At 39.6% G+C, this 25,152-nt stretch overlaps 1 protein-coding gene across 1 annotated transcript in view; it reads right to left on the minus strand.

Moving 5' to 3' along the window:
* Positions 1–368: 368 nt before the first annotated feature.
* LOC149813223 (guanine nucleotide-binding protein subunit beta-2-like) overlaps positions 369–25,152 on the minus strand; it is a 30,163-nt gene continuing 5,379 nt past the window's right edge. The window contains exons 4-6 of the mRNA XM_089991633.1: positions 1,116–1,473; positions 886–999; positions 369–757 (exon numbers count right to left, since the gene is read on the minus strand). Coding sequence (XP_089847759.1) covers positions 722–757; positions 886–999; positions 1,116–1,473 — 508 coding nt within the window. The 3' untranslated portion in view covers positions 369–721. The remainder of the gene's footprint in view (positions 758–885; positions 1,000–1,115; positions 1,474–25,152) is intronic.

Below are 25,152 nucleotides of genomic sequence, written 5' to 3' on the forward strand. Positions count from 1 at the left end.
AGACTGCATATATGTCATAAATTGACAAATATTTAAGTATGATATTTGAGATGTGACACTCAATTTAAGTGAATGTTCACACATATTTATGTGAATTGATGGAGTATATGCACAAATAAATGTATGCAAAGTTCGTATTATACATGCGAATTATAAAGGATATTTATGATGTTAGGGCTTTTAATTTTACCAAATGTTCAAAAATAAATTTATGTGAGTTTGTAAGGCCCGCATAAGAAAACATGTGATTATGGATTTAAGTGGGAGTTTGCACTACAATTTTATTGCAATAACATGTCAATTCTTACTGAAGTTTGGTATTTACGATTTTGGACATCGAAAGAATAGCAAAAATTATAAGTTCTTAGGAAAATGTGTCAAATTATCTATACAGTACAGTCATTTTCCGTACATAAATCTGAGATCCATATCCTAATGTATGCACAACACACAAAATTGTTAGCCCAGCCACCGGCTAATCAACTACTCCAAAAAGAATTAGTTCATGGGTTGTCCAAGCGAAATGAAGAAATTAAAAAACAACAAAAACAGAAACAAATGTGGCACATATGGACGAGGAACTAAAATTTACTAACAATGTCACTCATACAAGATTATTGTAAACCCCTTGCAAAGCAAAGAGCTATAAGCAAAAGATTTACACAGACCCATAGACCACAGTAAGACGTCTCATGGCACCAAGGCTGCTTCAGCCATAAGATCATATCACTCTTCTCTGTCCCCCAAAAGCCCAAATCTGTAACCATTGCCAACAATAGAAATTTATGTAGTGAAATGTAGGGCAGGAAAGTTGCTGTCATCATAAGATTAATACCAAAAGTATAATATTTAGTATACGTCCATTCACTTGTATGACAAACTAACCTTCAAATTTCGATCCCAGCTGCCAGTACACAATGCACTCCCATCAGCTGACAGACCCAGACAGCTTATTCGGCAGTCATGCGAATTGTTCAATGTCCCTAGGTTCAAGGCAACCTGGAGACAACAACAAAAATGTCCATATGGATCGCAAGCATCAAGACTAAAATGCTAAAGAACTGATATCAGGAATGAAGGCAGAAACATTGAAGCAGAATTGACGTAGAACATACCTTGCCGATAATGGTATCCCACACATAACAATCACCATTCGAGTATCCAGCAAATAAAAGTCTGCCTGATAAAGAGAACACAATAGAGGTAACAGTGGGAACCTCATTTTCACCATGTTGCTGGTGGTAGACTTGAAGCTGGTGCCCTGTCCTCATATCAAACAGCCTGCATGTACCATCATCTGAACCAGTTCCAAATCTATGCCCATCTGGGAAAAACTTGACAGTGTTAACATCCCCCTCATGGCCATTAAATGTCCGGACTGCACGGCTTGCAATGCGTGTATCCCAAAGCCGAGCAGTTGCATCACAAGAACCAGAGACAAACATCTTTGTGTTTGATCCGTTGATGGATACACTGAAAATTTACAAAAACTCAAACCTACCCCTTGACAGGAATACATCTATAAGTAGCAGGAGACAGATGATGTTTCAGGAACTACAAACAAGGAACACAAGCAGGCAAACGTACAGAACTTTAACAATTGGTATGAAACGCCAAGAGATCAACACTACATGAAATGCATCTATGTGCTGAGAGAGAGAGAGATGCCTCTGGCCTTTATGAATGCTAACGAGTTCACCAAATTTCACCCCTATGAATTTGAAATAACATGGCATTTTACATTAATTTCAACATGGTATTTTATTCATTTTATGACTCAGCCAATGTCCAGGATTTTGTAATACAACAACAACAACAACAACTACGCCTTCATCCCAAAACAATTGGGGTCAGCGATATGAACCAAAAAAGAAATTCACATTTTTGTAATATGTAGCATAATTTCACATTTTTGCATGTGATTTTGTTACCTTATATATATATATATATATATATATATATATATATATATATATATATATATATATATAACACATGCACACCTGGCAAGGCGCATGCCGTGGCAGCAGTGGGGTAGCTCATAGATGCCGCGGGGCAGTGTTGTTAAAAGCGTTGAGGCGTAGTGAGGCGCTCCACCAAAATCTGAGGCGAGGCGTAAGCCTTGAGGCGCAAAGCGTAAGCCTCAAAAAAAAATTAAACTTAAAAAAAACTATAAAAGCTGTTTGTTTTTCCAGGATCCAGAAACTATGACCAATATGATGAAATTAGCCTCACCTAAATGCGCTCCTTACTTCATATACCCATGCAACAGACATGCGTTATTTTCAAAGCTGTTTTGTTTTTCATAAACCACATTTCCTGCAACAACCTTCCCAACCAATCCAGCGAAAAAAACGCTGTTCTTCAAAGAGGCGAAGTCCGAGCGAACCTCTCTGGATTTTGTCTCTTATACCCCGAACAACCTCAGCAGTTTCCAGCAAAGCCAAGCCCATTGGTCAAACTACAATCGGATCCACTATACACACACACATTAAAAGAAAAAACGGTAGCTCTCATTGTGTTTATTGTTTAACCAAACTTGGTCCTCCGCTCCCTTCCTTTTCTTTCCTCTGCAGGATGAAGGGGAAAAACAAATTAAAGTGAACGGTAAAGGAGGGGAGGCCATATCGACCATTGATCCTTGTGGTGTCTTCTTGGGGATCTCCGATTGCCCTCCCCCCATACCCCAGCAATGGCGGTCACCATCCCTAACCCCGTCATTGTGGGCAAAGGCATGACAGACCATTGCAAGATGCGAAGATCCATCTCCGATCCCCAGATACACTCCTCGCTGGCTACCAACAACTGGGCATCATCGCCTTCGCCGAGCGAGACCCACTTGAAAAGCTCGTCCACCTCGCTGAGATCGCTAGGGTTCCTCCCGCTCCATATTGCCGGTTCGGTTCTCACCAACACGGTTCGGTTATTCGTGGAGAAGCCTGAGGAAGGGATCGCGGATGCGGAGGAGGTGCCGGAGGCGAGGAAGAGGCCGGAGAGGGTGAATTGGATCAAGAGATTGTTGGAGCTGATGTAACGCCCCAAAAATCCAGGACTTGTAACTTTTTAGAATAGTTCAGAAAGCTTTGAAATCATACAATAATCAGAGTTTAAATAATACTTCAGCGGAAAATGATATTTTTAAAACCCCAAGTCAATGGACCTTGAGCGCATTACAGCGTAAACTTTTCTTTACCGAATTCCGCACAACTATTGAAATCAAAAGGGTTTTAAAATGCAATTTCAATGATTTAGAATTTGTTTGTTGAAACCAAGAAGAAGTTTACTAAAACAGTTTTAGTAACTCAAGGTTTTATAAAAAGAGAAATTTGAAATACACTTTATACCAAATTTACCAACATGTCCTCAGGAGCGAAATGTCAGGGAAAGAGCTTTATCTTGATCTCATCACGCCATCGTGCCATCGCAGACTGTATTACCTATCCATTACCTCCCCATAAAATGGGTAGGTTTCACTAAAAACTGGTAGGTGCACAGACATGACAATATTGAACATAATTAAGCAGAATAATTTAATATGTCAAGTAGACAGGCAATTATATAGCAATTTAATTTCAACAGATCCATAGAGCAACTATCATGAACACAATGCTAAAATTATTACAAGCATTTTACTGCCACAAGTAGGCTGACTATTATAAGCAAAGCACTGCACAAGAAAGTTAACTAGCAAAATACAATGCTTCATCAACCACACACACAATTCCATAAGTATTGAACCTGTTGTACCCTATAACTTTCATACGTGCTAATTGAACACATTGTGTGATCGGATTTAATTTATGTTTCGATATTAACTGGCTAAGCGGGTACGCACAAGGCACGACTCTAGAAACAGCCTAGACTGATCTCGAGGTTTATTATGCTATGTATTTTATGATAACCCGGATAGCTGACTGAGTCCGCACCTAAGGGGACGGTCGGTGACCAAGAGAGAAATCCCCAAAGCAGCATAAACAATAGATGCATCCCAAACATGGAGAGCTACCACCTAGGATAATTATGGTAGTCTCATTCCCCTAACTCCGATGACTGGGGAAGTCGAGTCTTTTGCTCGTAACTGCCATTAATGGTCTGTCCATCGAAGTTTTGTACCTTCATGTCCTCTCTCCTGACAGGAGTCAGCGATTCGAATGAGTACATCAGGGGTAGTTAACTGAAGACCCATTCTACATACTCTGGTCTTTCGACCAACTCGAGTATCTTGTCGGTGAAGGCGAAAACATCACTTATTTAGATGATCACAACATTTTGTTATTTGCACTCATCGAGGTTACCACAACCTACTTATCCAATCATCGTAACGTAAGAAGACGTACTTGTCAAAAAGTACAGTCGCACTTGTCAAAAGTACGACTACGATGAAAGGGAAATGGTTCCACAAAAGAAACCCCTACAGATCTTATCTGCAAAAGAACACATCCTGGCAAGATAAGTCTTGAATTCAATTCAACAACATTTTTCATATTTCATGATGCAAGGTCATCTCGGATCTCTCGTCCGATCAACAAAGTACTTAACATGTTGTGCATATCTAAAAGTACGCTACACCAAAAAGGGGGGTGCGTAGGCTTCTCAAAAGGAACACCCAACACACAACTTCATAACGATCGAACGAAAATAGGAGTGTTCATTTGGCACGATTCATCCTTAAAAGCCACAATTCACCCAAGGCACATCACTATCAATCTTGCATCCAAAATTTTATATTAATATCGACATGATTCGCACGACACGTGACACTAAGTTTAATAAATGAAGAATGGGTCCTTCAACAGAACCTCACTCGATCCCAGGCTCCTGCCCCCAATCGAGGTTATTTAAATTAAGCCGCAACTTGAATCAAGGTTATAAAACATTTCTCCCAAGTGTGTGGACTTGGGAGGGCCCAAATGTGACTTCGCAATCCTGCGAGACTTAAAACTTAACTTTGCAAAAGCTGTGCAATTTGAAGAGCACTGGGTTGGCAGAAGGAAACTCGCTTTTAAAGAACTTCAATGCATAAGCACAACTTCTAGTGTTTTGAAAACAAGTGATATCAGGATAGGCATAAGACTACATTTATGTAAGTACATATTTACCATGAATGTGAGCATATGCAGGTTATAACATGACAACAAGAAACTCTCGACTTGTGATGCCGCACATCGAGGGGAAAGCACATAAGTAATACATGAGGTACCAAAATCATACCTTGGCCACTTAGATAGGCAAACACATAAGGTCATAAGTAATATATGAGACACGAAGTCGTACCTCACTCAAAGAAAACGTGCAGGCAAAAATATATGCAAGCAAACGAGAGCATAGGTATTGCACGAAATACGAAACCACACCTCAAACTCATAAGCAACTATGCAAAATAATGATCGAAGAATGAAATTGTACCTCGGCCCATGAGCATACAAACATGATAATACGCAATGCAGAAGCAATGTAACTCTAAGCATATCTAGCATGGCATCTTAATCATTTCAACTTAAATACATTCATCAATTGCCCTTTGTGCGACTTTACCCTACCTTGGGATGTCGTGCAGCTGCGTACGCCTACGTGTGAGAATAATACGAGGATTGAGCCGCGGAGCACGATCGGAACCTGTTGCGTAAATATGCAAGTGTTAAATATTCAATTTTGCTAATATAATTAATGGTGCGACGAGGACATTGGTAGGTTTAGGCGACAGGGACGAGCCACTGCCGAAAACAGCAAGGTGGCAGAGAAAGAGCCATTGTCAAACATAGCGAGGCGGCAGGGGGCGAGCCCCTGCAGACAGCACTGAAGCGGCAGGGGTCGCACCCCTGCCGACAGCAGCGAAGTGGCAGGGGGCTAGCCCCTGCCAACAGCAACGAATCGGCAGGGGGCTAGCCCCTACCGACAACACTAAAGTGGCAGGGGTCGCACCCCTGCCGACGGCAGCGAAGCGGCAGGGGGCTAGCCCCTGCCGGTAGCACTGAAGCGGCAGGGGTCGCACCTCTACCGACGGCAGCGAAGCGGTAGGGGGCTAGCCCCTGCCGGTAGCACTGAAGCGGCAGGGGTCGCACCTCTACCGACGGCAGCGAAGCGGTAGGGGGCTAGCCCCTGCCGACAGCAACGAATCGGCAGGGGTCGCTCCCCTGCCGACAACACTGAAACGGCAGGGAGTCGCACCCCTGCCGACGACAGCGAATCGGCAGTGGGCTAGCCCCTGCCGACAGCAACGAATCGGCAGGGGTCGCTCCCCAGACGACAACACTGAAACGGCAGGGGGTCGCACCCCTGCCGACGACAGCGAATCGGCAGGGGTCGAGCCCCTGCCGTCTGGCGAAAGGACGATGGCAGGGGGACAAACCCCTGCCGAAGAGAGAGAGAGAGAGATCGGGGCGAGGGGGTGTCGCAGGGGCCATTGGCCCCCTGCCGGCACTCCGGCGAACCCCCAAAAGAGAGAAGGGGACGACAGGGGCCCTGTAGGCCCCCTGTCGGGTCTCCAATGGGCACAGGGGAGGTGGGAGGCGCGGCAGGGGTCGTGCGCCACCTGTCGGCCTCCCGGCGAGGTGACAGAGAGGGGGGTGAGAGGGAGAAGAGGGAGGAAATGACGTACCTGGGAGGAGACCGACAGCGGCGGCGGTCGGTGGCGTGCGCAGGGAAAGAGGAGAGGCGGCGGTCGGGGTTGTCGGTGAGGCTTTCGCCTGCAGGGAACGAGAAGGGGGGCGGGGCATCGATCCTCCCCTCCCGCAACGCTCTTAAAGAGCTCGGGGAGGGGCGACAAAAGGGGAAACCCCGATGGGTTTCCCTTATCGGGTCGAAGGCGTGGTGGGGGGTGCGGCGCACAGGAGAAAGGGTTTTCTCAAAACCCTTTCTCTTGTGTCGGGTTTTAAAACCCTAACGGTGACGGGCCCGGGTCCGATTTTTTTTTTTTTTTTTAAGTGGGTTTTACAGCTGAGGAGGGATTGGAAGGGCCGGAAGGAGGAGGAGGTGGTGGAGGGAGAGACTAAGGATGGAAGGAAGGGGCGGTCTGCTGTTGAAGAAAATGCGGAGGCGCACGATGGAGGAAATTCCTGTCATGATGGATGTTGTTGCGTGGGTTCGGATGCAGAGTTGGAGGGCGGACCAGCCGATGACGAGCACGACGCGGAGTCGTTCTCGATGTTCCTCGTTCGAGCCACGTTGGAGGAAACAGAGACTTTGGCTCAGCTGGCTTTTCTCTGTTACCAGGCTTATACCATCCTGGAAATCAAGGTAACAACTCTTCGCCTTAGTCAGCGGGTGGCCGGCGGCGAGTGGTGGCTGACGGCGAGTGGTGGCCGACGGCGAGTGGTGGCCGGCGACAGCAGTGGCGGGAGACGAGAGGGGACGGAGTGGAGAGAGAAGGGGCGAGGGCTTTCCCTCGCCCCGAAGCGCCTGTGTCTTTTTTAAAGACAAAGGTTCTCGATCTTTCGAGAATACGGGCCCAGATCCGGGTCGAACTCGGGTCCGGGCCATCCAATTTCTTAATGCGCGCCTCACTTTGAGGCGTGCCTCACCTCAAGGTGTACGCCTCAAGCCGCATGAGGCGTACACTTTTGCGATTTTGCGCTTTTTAAGTGCGCCTCAAGGCGAAAAGGCCCTCGCCTCGAGGCGAGGCGCGCTTTTTGCGCCTGGAGGCGCGTTTTTAACAACACTGCTGCGGGGTCCTGTTGGAGTTGGTGTGCCGTTCACCTGCGGTGATGCAGCATACGATAGCAGCTGCAATCCCTTCGAGTTGCTGAGCTGCACAGCATAGGGTGGTGCTGTGAGTTCAATTCAGTAAATGCCCAAGTATGAGAGACCCAGGTGGCCTGCAATGGAGTGACTAGTGACTACAGGAGGCACCATGACGAGACTTGGCCATCATTGCAAGCAACGTGCATGCAGATGCTAAGGCAAAAGGCTGGCCGTGCATTGCAAGCTACAGGCATGCACAGGCCAAGGCAGGAGGCTTGGCCGTGCAACACAAGGAAAGCACATGCATAGGCTGGGGTAAATGGCCAGCAGTGGGATAACTGCAGGCACTCGGTGTGAAGCACAAGGATCATGCAGAGGCCAGAGCTGGGCTGAGACCATGGTCACGACAGGATGGCTATGTAGAAGAACTTGGGAATGCACTAGGCTACATAGAGGTGTGTAGAGAGTGCCAAGTACTGGTTCGTTGATGTAGGAGGTGATGTTGACCCTTGTGTGCTGCAGTGGGCTACTGCAACAGAGTGGCCCTAAGGGAGGCAGGGCCAAACACTTGTACAAGAACTTAGGGCCAAGTGGTGTATTGCTTGTACCGAAGTGTATACTGGGGCCCCTTATGTTAAATTATGTATATATAAATATATATATATATACATATACATATACTTATATATATATATATATACATTCGTATATATATATAAGTATATATACGTATATATGTATATATACATAATAATATAGCTTTTTTCTGTTTTGTATAAACCAAAAACCCGATAGGGGTGTTTTGGTAATTCCACATGTACTTTTTTCTTTTTTACCTTTTTCCCCTTTTTCTTTTTCCTTTTTAATTTTTCTGTTTTTACTTTTTGGAACCATAATGGGCCCCACCTATCTAGTCGTTGGGGCCCCAACAGTCATATTTATGACCGTTGGGGCTCCCAACGACTAGAAGGGAGCCCCCTTTATGGTCCTCCTTTAATGCTTTCCTCCTCTATATAAAGAGGAGGTTCCCCCTTGTAAATGTATGGGGTTTTTCACCCTTCTCTTCTTTTCTTCAATAATATCCAACTTATGACTTTAAGTCATTTTCTATTTTTGAGAGTTTTGTGTGTGCACATTTGGTGTTTGTGTGCTTGGCTCTAGTGGTCACTCTTAAAGAGTGCCTTTTGCTCTATTGGTGCTTCCGCCTCTTTTCATTACGTGGTATCAGAGCTCGGTTGGTGATTGGGCTTTTCTTTTGTCATCTTGGAACGCTTGCCTCTCAAAGTTTTGAAGAAAGGAAATATATTCGGTGCCGATGGAACGTGACTCTAAAGTGGAGCTTTCTTTTAAGCTAAATGAGTCCAACTATCTCATGTGAGCCTCCGCTATGAAAAATCATCTAAGAGGTAAGAAACTTTGGGGTTTTGTTATGGGAACTACTCCCGAACCCTCTCTTGTTCTCACCAAAATCGAAAATGAGGTTGAAAAAGCTTTAGATGGCGATGAGCGCATCAAAGCCATTAATGACCATCAATCCAAAATTGAGGATTGGGAAAGTAACCATGCCAAAATTTTGGCATGGTTTATGAACAATGTTGACCTTAAAAATTGTGCGAATATTGCCAAGTTTAGAAGGGGCAATGAGGCTTGGTTTTTCCTTAAGGGTATGTATACCCAAAAGGATCTTGCTCTGACAATTTTTTTGTCAAGAAAAAATCCGTTCCACCAAACAAATGGATATGAGTGTACGGGACTATTTTAGCTCTCTAACCCCTCTTTGGGATGAGCTTGCCCTTCTTGAGCCTAAATGGGTTGCTCCGCAAGATATTGAGCTAAGAAGGGAACAAATTGAAAAATAGCACTTTTTTCAATTCCTTCATGGACTTCGCCCGGAATTTGAACAAGTTAGGGCATCTCTTCACCATAGAAGCAAAGCCCTACCTATTGAAGATGCCCTCGCCGAGATATGTCAAGAAGAAACTCGACTTGGCTTGAGCATTAAGAGTGATGATGTTTTGGCCGTTACGAGGCCCGGATCAAATGTTAAAGCATATAGACCTCCCTACTTTAACAAAAATAATAATGGGCCTAGAAAGGGAATTATATGTCATTATTGTAATGAACCGGGGCACATTAGACCGGTTTGTCCAAAACTTAAAGGAAAGGTTGCCGCGGTTGGAGAAAATTCTCCAAAGAAGGAAGAAAGTACCAAAGAGGGAGATATCAAAGAAACTCTTAATCATATCTCCGAAGTTCTCCAACACCTTCTCAAGACTTCTCCTTCAACATCCGGAGCCGCCATCGCCTACTCTTCATCACCTCCAGGTATGTGGATACTAGACTCTGGTGCTTCTTTTCATATGACATCTCATAAAAACTCGTTTTCAAATGTTTTTTCCGAACCCATGTCCTCCTATGTTTCAACGGCCGATGGAACATCATTGAGAATTGTTCCAAAAATTAATTTAAATCTTTTTCCCGTTTCCCAAATCACCGATCATGGATGCCAAGTCTCTTTCTCACCTAAAGATTGCACCATGCAGAATCTCCAGTCAGGAAAGCTGATTGGGCAAGGCCATAGAAGGGGTGATCTCTATTTTATGGATTTTTTTACGCTTCCATCTAAGTCATCTTGCAATCTTGTAAAAGACAAAAGTATTGGAATTTGGCATGAGAGACTTGGTCATCCAAATTTTGTAAAAATGTCTCTTTTTCCTTTTTTGAACAATACTTGTAAAGACAATCACATGACTTGTAAAGATTGCATTTTTGGGAAATCTAAAGCTACTCCATTTCCTCAAAGAAGTTAATTTACCACTCGGCCATTTGAACTTGTTCATTCCGATGTATGGGGACCCTCCCCTATTTTATCTAAAGAAGGTTTTTCGTATTATGCGGTCTTTATTGATGACTTCACTCGATTTACGTGGATATACTTCCTAAGTCGCAAATCCGAAGTCTTCTCCTTCTTTAAAGAATTTCATGCAGTGGTTAAAAATCAATTTTTGGGAAATCTGTCTATTCTTAGGTCCGATTCGGGAGGTGAATATATGTCTAATGATTTTCAAAGCTACTTAAAAGAAAATGATATTTGTCATCAACGTTCTTGTCCCAACACTCCGCAACAAAATGGTCTTGCGGAAAGAAAGCATAGGCACATAATAGAAACTACAAGAACGTTATTGATTTCAAAAAATATCCCAAAATCCTTTTGGGCCGAAGCGGTTCTAACCTCAATATATCTCATCAATAGAATCCCTTCATCCTCTTTGAAAAATCTTTCTCCATTTGAAAAACTTTACAATATGTCTCCCGATTATAAAAGATTAAGAATTTTTGGATGTAAATGCTTTGTTTTAACTCGCAAAAATGATAAACTTTCATCCTAGGGCTATTGAATGTATTTTTTTGGGATATGGCGAAAAACAAAAAGGATATCGATGTCTTGACATGCTTAAGAATAAACTTTATATCTCAAAAGATGTCACATTCCTCGAAGAAGAAAATGGTTTTTTGCACCAACCAAATGAAAATATTGACTATTCCTTTTTATTTGACTTGTTACCTCAAGAAAACATCATAGATGATCATGTTGATCTTAGTGAATCTCTTAATGAAGATCTTTTTGAACATCCAAATAATGATCAAAACTTAGAAGAAAATGCTTCAAGACAAATACAAGTCTACTCTAGAAGGAATGAAAGAAATCCTCCTTGTGCCCTTGAAAAATTCTCTCAAAGTGAGTCCATAGAAGAGACCTCTCAAAGAAGATCAAATCGTATTCCCAAGATACCAAATAGATTTGTTTCTTATGACTCTTTTTCTCCTAACTTTCGAGCATGCCTACTTGCTCTTCACTCCTTTCATGACCCATCTCATTACAATGATGCTAAACAATATGCTCATTGGAATAAAGCTATGGAACTTGAACTTAATGCCCTTAAAAAGGCGCAAACTTGGGAAATCATTGATCCTCCCAATGGCAAGAAACCCATTGGATGTAGATGGATGTTTAAGGTAAAAACTAAGAGTGATGGTTCATTAGAAAGATATAAGGCTAGGTTGGTAGCCAAAGGATATGCCCAAGAGTATGGGGCAGATTATGATGAAACTTTTGCCCCAGTTGCTCGAATGACTAGTGTTTGAGCCCTTATTGCTATAGTCTTTGTTAAAAAATGGCAAATCTTTCAACTTGATGTTAAAAATGCCTTTTTTGAATGGTAATTTAAATGAAGAAGTTTATATGGAACCGCCTCCAGGTATGAATTTAGATGGAAAAGTTTTAAAATTAAAAAAGGCTTTATATGGACTTAAGCAAGCTCCTAAAGCTTGGTATGACAAGTTTAGTAATGTATTAATCAAATTAGGTTTTTCTTCTTGCTATACTGACACTGCTCTTTTTGTTAAAAGGACAGGTGACTCCATTATTATGCTTCTGCTGTGTGTTGATGATATGATCATCACTGGGAATGACAAAAAGGGAGTAAATGATGTTAAGTCTATGTTAAAAGATACTTTTGATATGTCTGATCTTGGTTATTTGAGATATTTTTTAGGAATTGAAGTGGCTTATTCCGCGCGAGGATACATCTTATCTCAAATGAAGTTAGTTGCAGAAATTTGTACCAAATCAGGAATATCTGATGAAAAGAAAGTTGAGACTCCCGAAGTTATCAATTCGAAACTAAGACTTGAAGATGGTGTTCTTCTTGAAGATCCAACCCCCTACCGTCAATTAATTGGATCCCTCACCTATCTATCCATCACACGTCCAGACATAGCTCATGCAGTTCATGCAATGAGCCAGTTTCAGTACGCACCTACTACGGTTCATATGGCGGCCGTAATGAGAATTGTGCGATATATCAAAAATACCATCTCTAAGGGACTCTTCTTATCCTCTTCCACATCTCTTGAATTGACTGCTTTTACTGATGCTGACTGGGGAGGAAATCCCAATGATCGTATCTCAATTACGGGTCTTTGCATTTTTTTAGGAGAATCTCTCGTCTCGTGGAGATGCAAGAAGCAGCAGAAGGTCTCATTATCATCTACTGAAGCTTAATATCGGGCTATGACGATGACAACTATGGAAATTGTGTGGCTCAGAAGTCTCCTTGGTGACATGGGCGTTCCCATTTCCACTCCCACCAAGCTCTGTTGCGATAACAAGAGTGTGATATACATTGCCAGCAATCACACCTTTCATGAGCGGACCAAGCATATCGAAATGGATTGCCATTATGTTCGAGACGAATATCTCAAAGGGACCATCACATTGCCATATGTCACTTCAGAGTATCAACTGGCTGACTTCTTCACCAAGGCGCTCCCAACTCCACGATTCATGTTTCTTCTTGGCAAACTTTCGGTCTTCTCCCCGTAAAGTTTGAGGGGGCATGTTAAATTATGTATATATAAATATATATATACATATACTTATATATATATATATATATATACATTCGTATATATATATAAGTATATATACGTATATATGTATATATACATAATAATATAGCTTTTCATGTTTTGTATAAACCAAAAACCCGATAGGGGTGTTTTGGTAATTCCACATGTACTTTTTTCTTTTTTACCTTTTTCCCCTTTTTCTTTTTCCTTTTTAATTTTTCTGTTTTTACTTTTTGGAACCATAAAGGGGCCCTACCTATCTAGTTGTTGGGGCCCCAACAGTCATATTTATGACCGTTGGGGCTCCCAACGACTAGAAGGGAGCCCCCTTTATGGTCCTCCTTTAATGCTTTCCTCCTCTATATAAAGAGGAGGTTCCCCCTTGTAAATGTATGGGGTTTTTCACCCTTCTCTTCTTTTCTTCAATAATATCCAACTTATGACTTTAAGTCATTTTCTATTTTTGAGAGTTTTGTGTGTGCACATTTGGTGTTTGTGTGCTTGGCTCTAGTGGTTACTCTTAAAGAGTGCCTTTTGCTCTATTGGTGCTTCCGCCTCTTTTCATTACACCTTATATGGGCTCCTCTAGACCCTTGTTGGGCATCTGGGAAGTTAAGTGTGCAGCAATAAACGGGCCAGTGTAGCCCTCGTGAACTTTGAGTGCTTTGCCGGTTTGGGTGTGAGTGTGCCTACATGTTCGTAAGTGTCCCTTGCGCATCTAAGCCTTGAGCCTTAGCTCAGACTATCTCTAGTTGGCTAGAGCAGGAGTTAGGCTGTAGTGCCACTTGGATAGGTGGTACAGACCTCACGGAAGGCAAAAGTTAGAGAAAAATTGCCCCTGTGACAATATATATATATATATATATATATATATATATATATATATATATATGTATATATATATATATCAAGAGAGAGAGAGATGTTTAAAGTGTGTGATGGATGCCACTTATCCTAGTACAATTCTTTTAGAATTTTTCATCTGTACTTTTCACGCTAATCCCATACCCACACCTAGGGGGTGACAACGAATCGGGTTTCCCAGACCAAACCTTATAAGGTCCGGGTATGGTGACAAATAAGAAGACCCCATTAAGACCTGGGTCCGGACCCGAAGGACCGATTAATGCATGGATCTAGGTTGTCATGGGCTTAGAAGTGAAGGCCCCCGCAACATAGCTTCGGATAATCACAAACACTGAAAGCAAGCCTTTTAAGCACACAAGCAACTCACAACACACGCACAGGAGCGAAAGCAAGAGTACGTGCATGCACAAACACAAAGAGAGCAAGGATGCATAAAACTTCTTTTATAACAATTTGTAAGTAGAGTACATAAAAAGAGGGAGAGAGGGGCCCGATACACGGGGTTCTTAAGCCAAAAGGCCATTTCTGGCACTGAAGAGTGCCGAAAAAATATATATATCATGAACAAAAAGGTGAAAACATGGCGGTTTGGAACACGCTCCTCGCCTAAGTTGGCGTCGTCCTCGACGCCAGTTGTTCATGGTAGTCCTCCACAAGTTGACGATGTTGAAACATGTAGGTAGGTGGCTTCACATTTTAATAGATGTTTCGATTGCACTAGGTACTTTTTTACTTTATCGAGATAGTTGTGGAAGTGGTTGAGGATGACTTCCGGTTCTCTGCCTGGGATGTTGATCGTTGATGGTCTGCGTTGCGAAATGAGAGCACGTTGAGGCATGCTCCATTGAGGGTTTCCTTTATCTTCGTAGAACAGCTTCAGGTTACATATATGGAAGATTAGATGCATTTGAAAGTTTAATGGCAAGTCCAGCCAGTACGCCAAATTTCCAACGCGCTTGGTGATGGTGAAGTGGTCGTCGTACTTGCGAATGAGGCCTCAATAGTGGCCCCGAAAGATAGCTATGTGATCAGGAAAGAGCTTCGCCAACACCTTGTCTCCAACACGAAATTCTACTGGCTGATGTTTCTCGTCCGCCCATTACTTCATGTGCATGGTCACCTTGTTAAAATACGCCTTTGCTAACTTTGTCTAATCCTGCCAGTTCCTGACGAACAAGTATGCATAAGGTGCTTTGCCACGTCCTCGCACGGCAAGTGAGTGCGGAGTTTGCGGCTATTATCCAATTGCAACTTCGAATGGACTATGGTCGGATGACTCACTCTTTTAGAGGTTGTAGCAGAATTGAGCACATCAAGTAAATTAACCCAATTTTTTTTATTGGCATTGACAAAGTACCGTAGATATTCCTCTAGCATGCCATTGATTCTCTCTGTTTGCCAGTCGATTTGGGGGTAAAAACTTGTACTGAAATGCAAGTTTGTCCCAATCAAGCGAAATACTTCTCACCAAAATTTGTCAGTGAAGTGGGCATCACGATCACTGACGATGCTCTAGAGGATTCTCCAATATTTGATCACATTTTGAACAAACAATCTTGTGGTATCGACAGTTGAGCAAGTGGCAGGGATAGGCACAAAAATAGCATACTTCAAAAACCTGACCACAACCACGCAGATAGAAGTGCAACCCTGAGCTTTTGGCAAGCTCACAATGAAGTCTATGGTTATGCACTCCCACAGACGACTTAGCACTGGTAGGGGCTCCAATAGTCCACCAGTCTTTGGTTTATGGGCTTATCTTGCAGGCAAATCAAGTCCACACATAAATGTCCACATCGTCGTGCATCTGCAACCAATAGAATGCACGTTCTAACAATGCCAAAGTTCTTTGTTATCATGGTTGACCCGCTCAAGTGGTATCATGGTACTCGTGTATCAAGCGCATTCGTAGAGTATCCGATTGCAAAATATATAAATGATCGCCCGTGGAGTGGAGCAAATCATCCTCCAACCAAAATCTTTGTGTCATTCCTTTTTTTACCAACGCGATCAGCTGTTGGGACGTTGGATCATTCTTCAAAGCTTCTCGAACCTACTCGAGAAGATCGCTCGGTTAGCTAACGCGAGCAAAGCTGCAAGTTCTACTTTCTGACTCAAAGTGTCAGCAACAACATTGGTCCTGTCAGGCTTCTACTCTAGGACTATATCAAATTCTGCCAGAAAATCTTACCAACGGGCTTGTCTTGGACTCAACTTCTTCTAAGTCTGAAAGTAGCCCGTCGCAACATTATCAGTGAGCATAACGAATTGCGACCCCAAAAGATAGTGTCTCCATGTACAGAGGCAATGCACAACCGCCAACATCTCGCACTCGTGCACTGTGTATCGACGCTCAGTGTCATTTAGCTTTCAGTTATCAAATGTAATGGGATGTCTTTCTTGGAGCAACACCCCTCCAACTGTGAAGTCAAACGCGATAGCTTTAAGCTTCTTGTGGTCCATTTCTAATGTACCTCCTCCCACAATATGGCCAAGGAAGTAAACTTCTCCCTGAACAAATAGGCACTTCTCTCGCTTGACGTACAGCCCATGGTCCTTAAGAGTCTGAAACACAATTTTAAGGTGTTGAATATGTTGCTTGATAGAGTCGTTGTACACTACTATGTCGTCTAAGTAAACGACGACAAACTTATCAAGGTGCGGGTAGAAAATTTTGTTCATTAGGGTTGAGAAGGTAGCGTGTTCGTCAGGCCGAATGGCATAACAAGGAATTCGAATACCCTATATCGCGTTACACAAATAGTTTTTGGTTCATCTCCTTCAGCAACTCTTACTTGCTAATAGCCTGATCTCAAGTCTTAGAGTAAACCTTTGTCTTTCCAAACTGATCAAATAAGTATGTGATCAAAGGAATCGGATATTTGTTCTTTACAATCATTTTATTCAGTGCCCTGTAGTTGACGCACAGACGCTTCGACCCATCGTGCACCTGAAACAGCATGGGCGCCCTAAAAGAAGCTTTGGATGGTTGGATGATCCCTGCTTCGAGCATGTCATCCAATTGCTTGCGTAATTCCTTCAGCTCAGGAATTGTCATACGATAGGGATTCATTGCGGGTGGTCGTGCACCCGGCACTAACTCAATTTGGTGGTCTACCTCACACCTCAAAGGTAGCTTATTCGACAGTTCGGCAGGCATAACATCACCAAACTCCTTCCATAGGGGCACTAGGGCCCCTGAGACATCAACGGCTTCTCCTGCTTCATCTGTTGCACGAATTGTGATGAAAAAAGTCTTATCACCACTTTTTATGCCTCTCTTCAACTGGAGCACAAACACCAAGCGCTCGCAAGGCTTTACCAGTATCGCGGTAACCATGCAAGGCTGATTCTAACCCTTAAAGTTGACAGTGTTAAGGTGAGGCATTGGCACTGCCTTATTACTTCTCACAAATTTTATCCCGATGATGATTTTGAAATCATCCATATGTGTGACCGATAATGTAGTCCTTCCTAACCAGTTATGGATCTGCACTGGCGCATCATGCACAACGTCGTAGATGACCCTTGCTTTAGAGTTAATCGCTTTCATGCGGCTCTCCTTTTTTCACTATAATCCCAACCATTTTGACTCTTCACACGAGATAAAATTATGCGTGGCACCTGTGTCCACCAATGCTTTAGTGAGTCTTCTGTTAAGTAGAAGTTTCAAGTACATCAGTTCTTTGCATACAATTGGTTCCGCAGTAGTTGTCACCTTCACTGCATTCATCATCTGCATTGCCCCAACAGTTGGTGCCTCTACAAGTTGATGAACTTCCTCACCCTGAACGACATTCGCAGCTCGAAGCGCGCGGTTATTTTCATTCCTGTTGAGACACATATCGGCCCAATGATCACCATGGCAGATACGACAATCATGGCAACGATAGCTACCACCCTGAAAGTTATTCCTATTCTGATTGTTGTTATTTTGGCCATTATGTCGGTCCTAATTCTGTTGGTTCCTGCAACCAGCATTCTGCGCATTATCATTCCTTCGATTATTATTGTTACGGTCATTTCCATGTTGTCTACCTTGAAATGCTTTGTTATTCCTATCAAGCTTGGTAAACTTCTCCACAACAAGCGCTACAACGAGAGAAGGAGAATCATGTCGAATGAGTTCTATGGTTGTTGTAATGAAAGGGTGATCTTCCACAAAAACACAAAAACTCATAACGAGTGTCTATTGAAGACACTACAAGCGCAACCCACAAAAGGGTATAAATGAAAGAACACAAGATAAAAATAATACACTTTTATTTCTCATGAGAAATGCTTAAAAAGCATTAAATTACAAAAGAGGGGGTCACCCCTATTTATTCAAGAAAAGAGAGGAGTGGGAAGAGCTCTTCCTAAGAGTCGTTTGACTTAGTCCAACGGCTCTATTTATAACTATTGGACTAGGTCCAACGACTATACTAGCTAGTTCAAAGTGAACTAGATAAAAAGAATAAAGAATAAAGAAAAGAAAGAAAATAAAAACTATAAATAAAGATTATATTATTATTATTATATTATATTATATTATATATATTACACATTTTATTTTTTTAACACTCCCCCTCAAACTTACGATACAATGAGTGAAAGTTTGTTTAAGAGGAAATGATATCTATGAGTAGCAAGAGGTTTGGTGAAAAAGTCCGCTAATTGATATTTTGAAGTAACATATGGCAGATCAATGGTTTCATGTAGATATTCTTCTCTAACATAGTAACAGTCCATTTTAATATGTTTGGTGCGTTCATGAAATATTCGGTTGCTGGCAATATAAATCGCACTCTTGTTGTCGCAGCACATGCGTGAAGCTTGTGTCATTTCAACTCCTATGTCAGCTAGCAGATGTCTCAGTCAAACTACTTCCATTGTTGTAGTGGTCATGGCTCGGTATTAAACTTCGGTGGACGAAAGAGAGACCTTCTACTGCTTTTTGCATTGCCACAAAATTAAGGATTCACCTAAGAAAACACAAAAACCAGCGGTTGAGTGTTTGTTATTAGAATCACCTTCCTAACCAGCATCAATATAAGTGTTTAAATCTAATGAAGATGAAGCAGGCAAGAAGAATACTCGTGAAAGAGAGGGCTTTATGTATCTAACAATACGCAAAATTGCTCTCATATGAACAGAAGTGGGAGCATGATAAAACTGGCTAGTTGTGTGTAGAGCGTGAGCTATATCAGGTCTAGTAAGGAAAAGATAGGAGAGTTCTCCAATGAGTTGTCTGTAAGGAGTGGGATCATCAAGAGGTTCTCCATTATCGATTTTTTTTTATGTTAGACAACTTCTGGAGTGTCCACTTTCTTATCACCTGTAATTCCAGACCTGAAAACAATATCAAAGCAAATTTAGATTGAGATAACAAATACCCACGAGGAGAATAAGCAACTTCAATTCTTCAAAAATATCTCAATAACTCTAAATCAGTCATTTCAAAATGAGTTTTAAAAAGCCTTTTAATGTTTTCAACTTCATGTTTGTTACCTCCGATGATGCATTAGAATTCTTAATAAATAAAGTTGTGTCAGTCAAACAAAATCAAAATCCAATATCAAGCATAACATGACTAAACCTATCATACCAGGCTTTTGGTACTTGTTTAAGACCGTAAAGAGTCTTTTCTAAGCAAAGAGCTTTACCCTTGGGGATACTAATATCAGGTGGAGCTTCCATGTAAACTTCTTCAATTAAATTTCTATTGAGAAAAGCATTTTTCACATCCATTTGAAATATAGGTTATTTTTTAATAGAGGCTAAAGCTATTAATGTCCTTACAGTGGTTATTCGGGCAACTCGAATAAAAGTTTTTCGTAGTCGATACCATACTCTTGGGGTATCCCTTAGCCACTAATCTAGCTTTATAACTTTCAAGAGTTTCATCACTCTTGGTTTTATCTTTGTAAACTCATTATCAACCTATACGTTTCATACCTAGAGGAATATCTTGAATAGTCCAAGTGTTAGCCTTTTCTAATGCTTTCAATTCTGCCTTCATGGCTTCTACCCATTTAGAATGGTTTTTGGCTTGAGTATAGGATGATGGTTCTACATATGACTATATTAATGCAATAAATGCCTTATATGTGGGTGAAAAAGATTCATAGGACACGAATTTTTCAGGTCTAGAAATTCTAGATGACCTTTTGGTTTGTGCTTCGAAGTATTTTTCTAGATCACATGGAATATTAGATTCTCTATATCTTGAATATTGTAAACTGATGTCCCTATGGGTTTGCTCTTCATTATCAACATTATGTTCAGAATCAATAGTACCTTGATCATTGTCTAAATCGTATTCATGATCATATTCATTGGATTTCGAAGTCAAATATATCAAAAAGAAATATTTGGTTACTTCCTTTTTCAAAAAGAATACATTTCTTGATACATACAATTTTTCATTTTGAAAATCAAAACATCTATAACCTTTTTTATTATCTGCATAACCTAGAAAGGCACAAGGTATGGTGCACAGGGAGAGTTTATCACCTTTGTTGGTGAAAACAAAACATTTGCATCCAAAGACCCTTAATCTAGAGTAATCAAGAGAACTTAACAAGTTTATCAATCGGAGTTATATTTTTCAAAGATGGCATTCGATTAATAAGATAAGTAGCAGTTAAGGCAACTTTTGCCCAAAAACCTTTTGGAACTTTATTTGCTATTAATAAAGTCCTAGTGGTTTCCATAATGTGTCATGTTTTCGTTTGGCCAGGCCATTTTGTTGTGGTGTGCAGGCAAGATCTTTGATTTGTGATGCCATGTAAATTGAGATAGTCTTTAAATTCTTTGGACATAAATTTTTCTCATGAATCAGTGCGAAACATGAAAATATCATTTTGAAATTTATTTTTAGCTATTTTATGAAATGTTTAAAAATGTAAAAAACTCTCAAATTTATGTTTAAAAAAGTAAATCCAAGTATGCCTAGAAAAGTCATCGACAAAAATTACATAATATGAATACCCGCCTTTTGATATGACTGGTGCAGGACCCCAAACATCTGAATGTATTAACTCAAGTGGTCTAGAAGAAACAAAAGTTCTATCATGAAATGGTAATCTTTTCATTTTGCCAAGAATACAATCTTTATAAGTAAAATTTTCAGAATTACAAAATTTTCATAAACTTGAAAAAAAAATAGATTTTAGACATACGAGGATGGCCAAGTCTTTTGTACCATACATCCAACTCTAGTTTCTAAACATTATAACAGAAAGCATTCTTGGGCAATTCCAAAAAATCATATAATAGAGTCTTCCCTCTTTATGACCTTCCCCAATCAGCTTTTCTGACTGGCGATCTTGTACCCAACAACCATGAAAAGAGAAGAAGATATTACACCCATAATTAAATATTTGAGAAACAGATAAAAGGTTTATATTTAGTTTAGGAATATACCTAACTTCTGAAATAAAGAATTTTTTGGATTTATGAAGTTTTTCAAAATTTCTTATTCCTTTTATTTCAAGAGATATACCATCAGTTGTAAAAACTTTTGACACACTTATTGTTAAGCCATTCGGATAAACTATTGATATTTGAGGTCATATAGAAGAAGCATCAAAGTAAATGAGCCAAGGAAAGTTATCGAGATCGAAGAAAGATGAAACAGCTGCTCCAATCGAGGCTTCAGTTGAGGAGGACGATCCTTTGATAAGAGGTTGAAGGATCTCCATTAATTGAGCCATAGATATAGGTGCATCTTGATTTTTTTATTTCGAACCAACAAATGCAACTTTCTTTTCTTCTCTTCTCTTTAACTTAGGACATTGAGGCCTATAGTGCTCCGACTCATGATAATGGTGGCAAATGATTTTTCTTTTGTCAAAATCACCATCTTGTCTACCAAAGTGAGGCGGCCTATAAGTATGCACATAATTTTCTAGTGTAGATACAGCTAGAACATAATCATCTTCATGCTTTGGAGTATTCTTCCTAAGTCTATTTTCCTATATAGTTAGTTCAGCTATACTATCAATGATAGAAGGAACATTTCCACGATGTAAAAGAACTGATTTGGTTGATTCAAATTCCACCCTTAAACCATTTATAAACTGATAAGAGTGTCCCATTTCGAGTTGCTTTTGGCAAAGCTCAATATCTTTGAAACAATGTCATTTTGGCTCAAGAAGAGTCAATTCTTCCCAAAGCTCGAATAACTCATTGCAATATTCCCTAATACTTTTGTCTTTTTGAGTCATTGTCCGAAATTTGTCTTGTAAATTACACACATGTATAATATCTTTAAGAGAATACATATTTCTAAAGTATTCCCAAGCTTTATCGGCATGCTCAAATTTGGCTATACTAGAGCATTTCTTAATGTCAACGCTATTAATTAGCTATGACATAATTTTGGCATGCCCTATCCTCCACTCTTTCCATTTTTTCATAGGTCGTCAAGGCCTTATTCTTCTTTCCTTCCTTGATGGGTACTTCTTTGTCATTCTCAATTTTTGTGAGAACTAGTTTTGATTCTGAATCGGAACCATCTACTCTACCCCACAACCCTTTTCCCTAGATGTAGTGCTTCATAATTGAAGCCCACATCACATAGTTGGTATCATTTAATTTCATGGGCATGATGGTAATTTTATCATTGTCATCCATCTTTTATAAGGGTGACAAAAGAAAGAAAGATAGATGGAAGAAAAAAAAGAAAAAGGAGATAAGAGAGGAAGGAAAAGAGCACAATCACAAATTTACGTAGCCAATCTTTCCTCCAAACGCCTTCCTTCTTAAAAAAAAGTCACTTAAATTACGAACAAGAGGATAAATCGTCCTTTGCTAAGGAGGCACAAAAAATGAGGTGAAAATTATCCAAGACCTAAAAGCTTTGATACTATGTAATGAAATGATGATCTTCCACAAGAACACAAAAGCTCACAATGGGTGTCTATTGGAGACACTACAAACACAACCCACAAAAGGGTATAAATAGAAGAACACAAGATAAAAATAATACAATTTTATTTCTCATGAGAAATGCTTAAGAAGCATTGAATTACAAAGGAGGGGGTCACCCCTATTTATACAAGAAAAGAGAGGAGTGAGAAGAGCTCTTAGAGAGCGCTTCCTAAGAGTCGTTGGACCTAGTCCAGCACCTCTATTTATAGTTGTTGGACTAGGTCCAACAACTATATTATTAGTCAAGATCTAATTAGATCTTGACTAACTAGTTCAAAGTGAACTAGATAAAAAGAAAAAAAATAAAGAAAAAAAAACTATAAATATATATTATATTATTATAGTATTATAGTATTATACTATTATATTATTATATTATATATATTACACATTTTGTATTTTTAACAGCTGCCTACCCCTACAATCTGTGACTGAAGTAGAACAACTAGTTTGCATTACCCATGTATTTGATGTCCAACATTATCGAGGAGAATGCCTTGACATAGTCATGAACTGACTCTATCTGCTTCAATGCCAGCAACCTATTACGGGACAATTTTTCTTGATTCCTGAGCAAGAAGTAGTCGCGTAACTCTTTCTTGAGGTTCTCCCATGAGATCACTGCGACCAACTGTGATCATTGCAAAAAAATTTCCTTTTATTCTTTTTTAGGGAAAGAAAGAGAAAAACTCTCGCAAGGTCTCACTTGACCTTTTGTAAAGATATTTTGAAATTACCCGCCTCCGTTTTGAAATTTGCAGGAAAATGGGGAGACGGGATTCACTCGTCGATACGAGGTTCAACCGTTCCTAACGCGTTTACCAGGGATAATCGAACCAAGGGTCAAATTTATGTCTTTGACTTGCCTAAATTTGTCTAAGAAATTATTCTAAGTCCTAGATGCATATAGAATCATGCTTGTACTATGATTTTGAACTTGAAAAATATGTATGCTTTTGGAAATGCTGTGAAGATTTGGATTTTTCCAAGTGATTTTGAAATGGATTTGAAAACATCCTTTTAGAAATGACTTTGAAGTTCAGAAATCAATTTTGCCTTAAGAAATTGGAATTTGAAATGAATTTAAAAGTTTGAAATTGAATTCAAAGTTAAGAAATTTGAAATCTGAATTGATGGAAAATCGAATTTGGAGTTGATTTTTGAATTTAGAATTGAATTCGGAATCAAACTTGGAATTTTGAAATTGCTTTTAAAATTGAATTTGAAAATTAGAATTAGATTTGAAGTTGAAAATTAGAATTGAATTTTGAATTTAAAATTGAAGAATTGAAATCAGAAGTTGAAAATGTAATTGAATTTGAAATCTAAACTAAAGAAATTGAAATTTGAAGTTTTGAAAATGAAATTGGAATTTAGAATTAAAAATTCAAAATGAAATTTGAAATTTGATTTGAAATAAAAATCTAGAATTGAAATGAAATAAAGAATTGAAATTTGAAAAATAGAAAATTTGAATTTGACATTTGAATTTGAAAATGGAATTCGAGTTTTAAAATTTGAAATTTAAATGAAATAGAAAATTGAAATTAAATTTGGGAAGGAAATAGAAAATTGAAATGAAATTCAAAATTTAGAATTTAAAATTCAAAAATGGAGAATTAAAATTGATTTCAAGATTGAAATAAATGAATATTTGAAATTTGAATAAGAATTTAAAGTTAATATTTGAAATGAAAATGAAGTTGAAATTAAAATTTCGAAAATGAGAAAGGGAAATAAATTTGAAATTTGAAAATTAAAAATAGAAATTTGAAATAGAATTTGAAATTGAATGAAATTGGAAATTGAAGTCAAAATTGAAATTATTTTATATTTTGAAAATGATTTTGGAAATACTTTGAATTTGCAAATGATTTTAAATTTGAAATTGAAATTCAATTTTGAAATAGTTTTGAACTTTACTTTTGAAAACAAAATAAAAATTAAACTTCGAAAATCACTTAGAAAATATTTTAAAATTGAAATACTTTGAATAATTTAGAAAAATAGAAAATAATGATGCAATTCTATCTTAAATAGTGAATGTATTTAAAAGAATTTATTTGAAATTGGAATTAAAACCAAATTTCATTCTTTAATAGAATTAAAATAAGATTAAAACTTTAATATATTCATAACTATGGTCACAAACATATTCTAATTTTAATCTTTATCTAAATTCCAATAAAGAATGAAATGAATTTTTTTGCCTTTAAAGAATTAAAACAAGATTCAATTTTTTTATATTTATGACTATAGCCACGAATATACTTTGAT

This window comes from Nuphar pumila, chromosome 16 (genome assembly GCF_984573655.1).
Source record: "Nuphar pumila chromosome 16, dmNupPumi1.hap1.1, whole genome shotgun sequence".
Taxonomy (NCBI): Eukaryota; Viridiplantae; Streptophyta; class Magnoliopsida; order Nymphaeales; family Nymphaeaceae; genus Nuphar; species Nuphar pumila.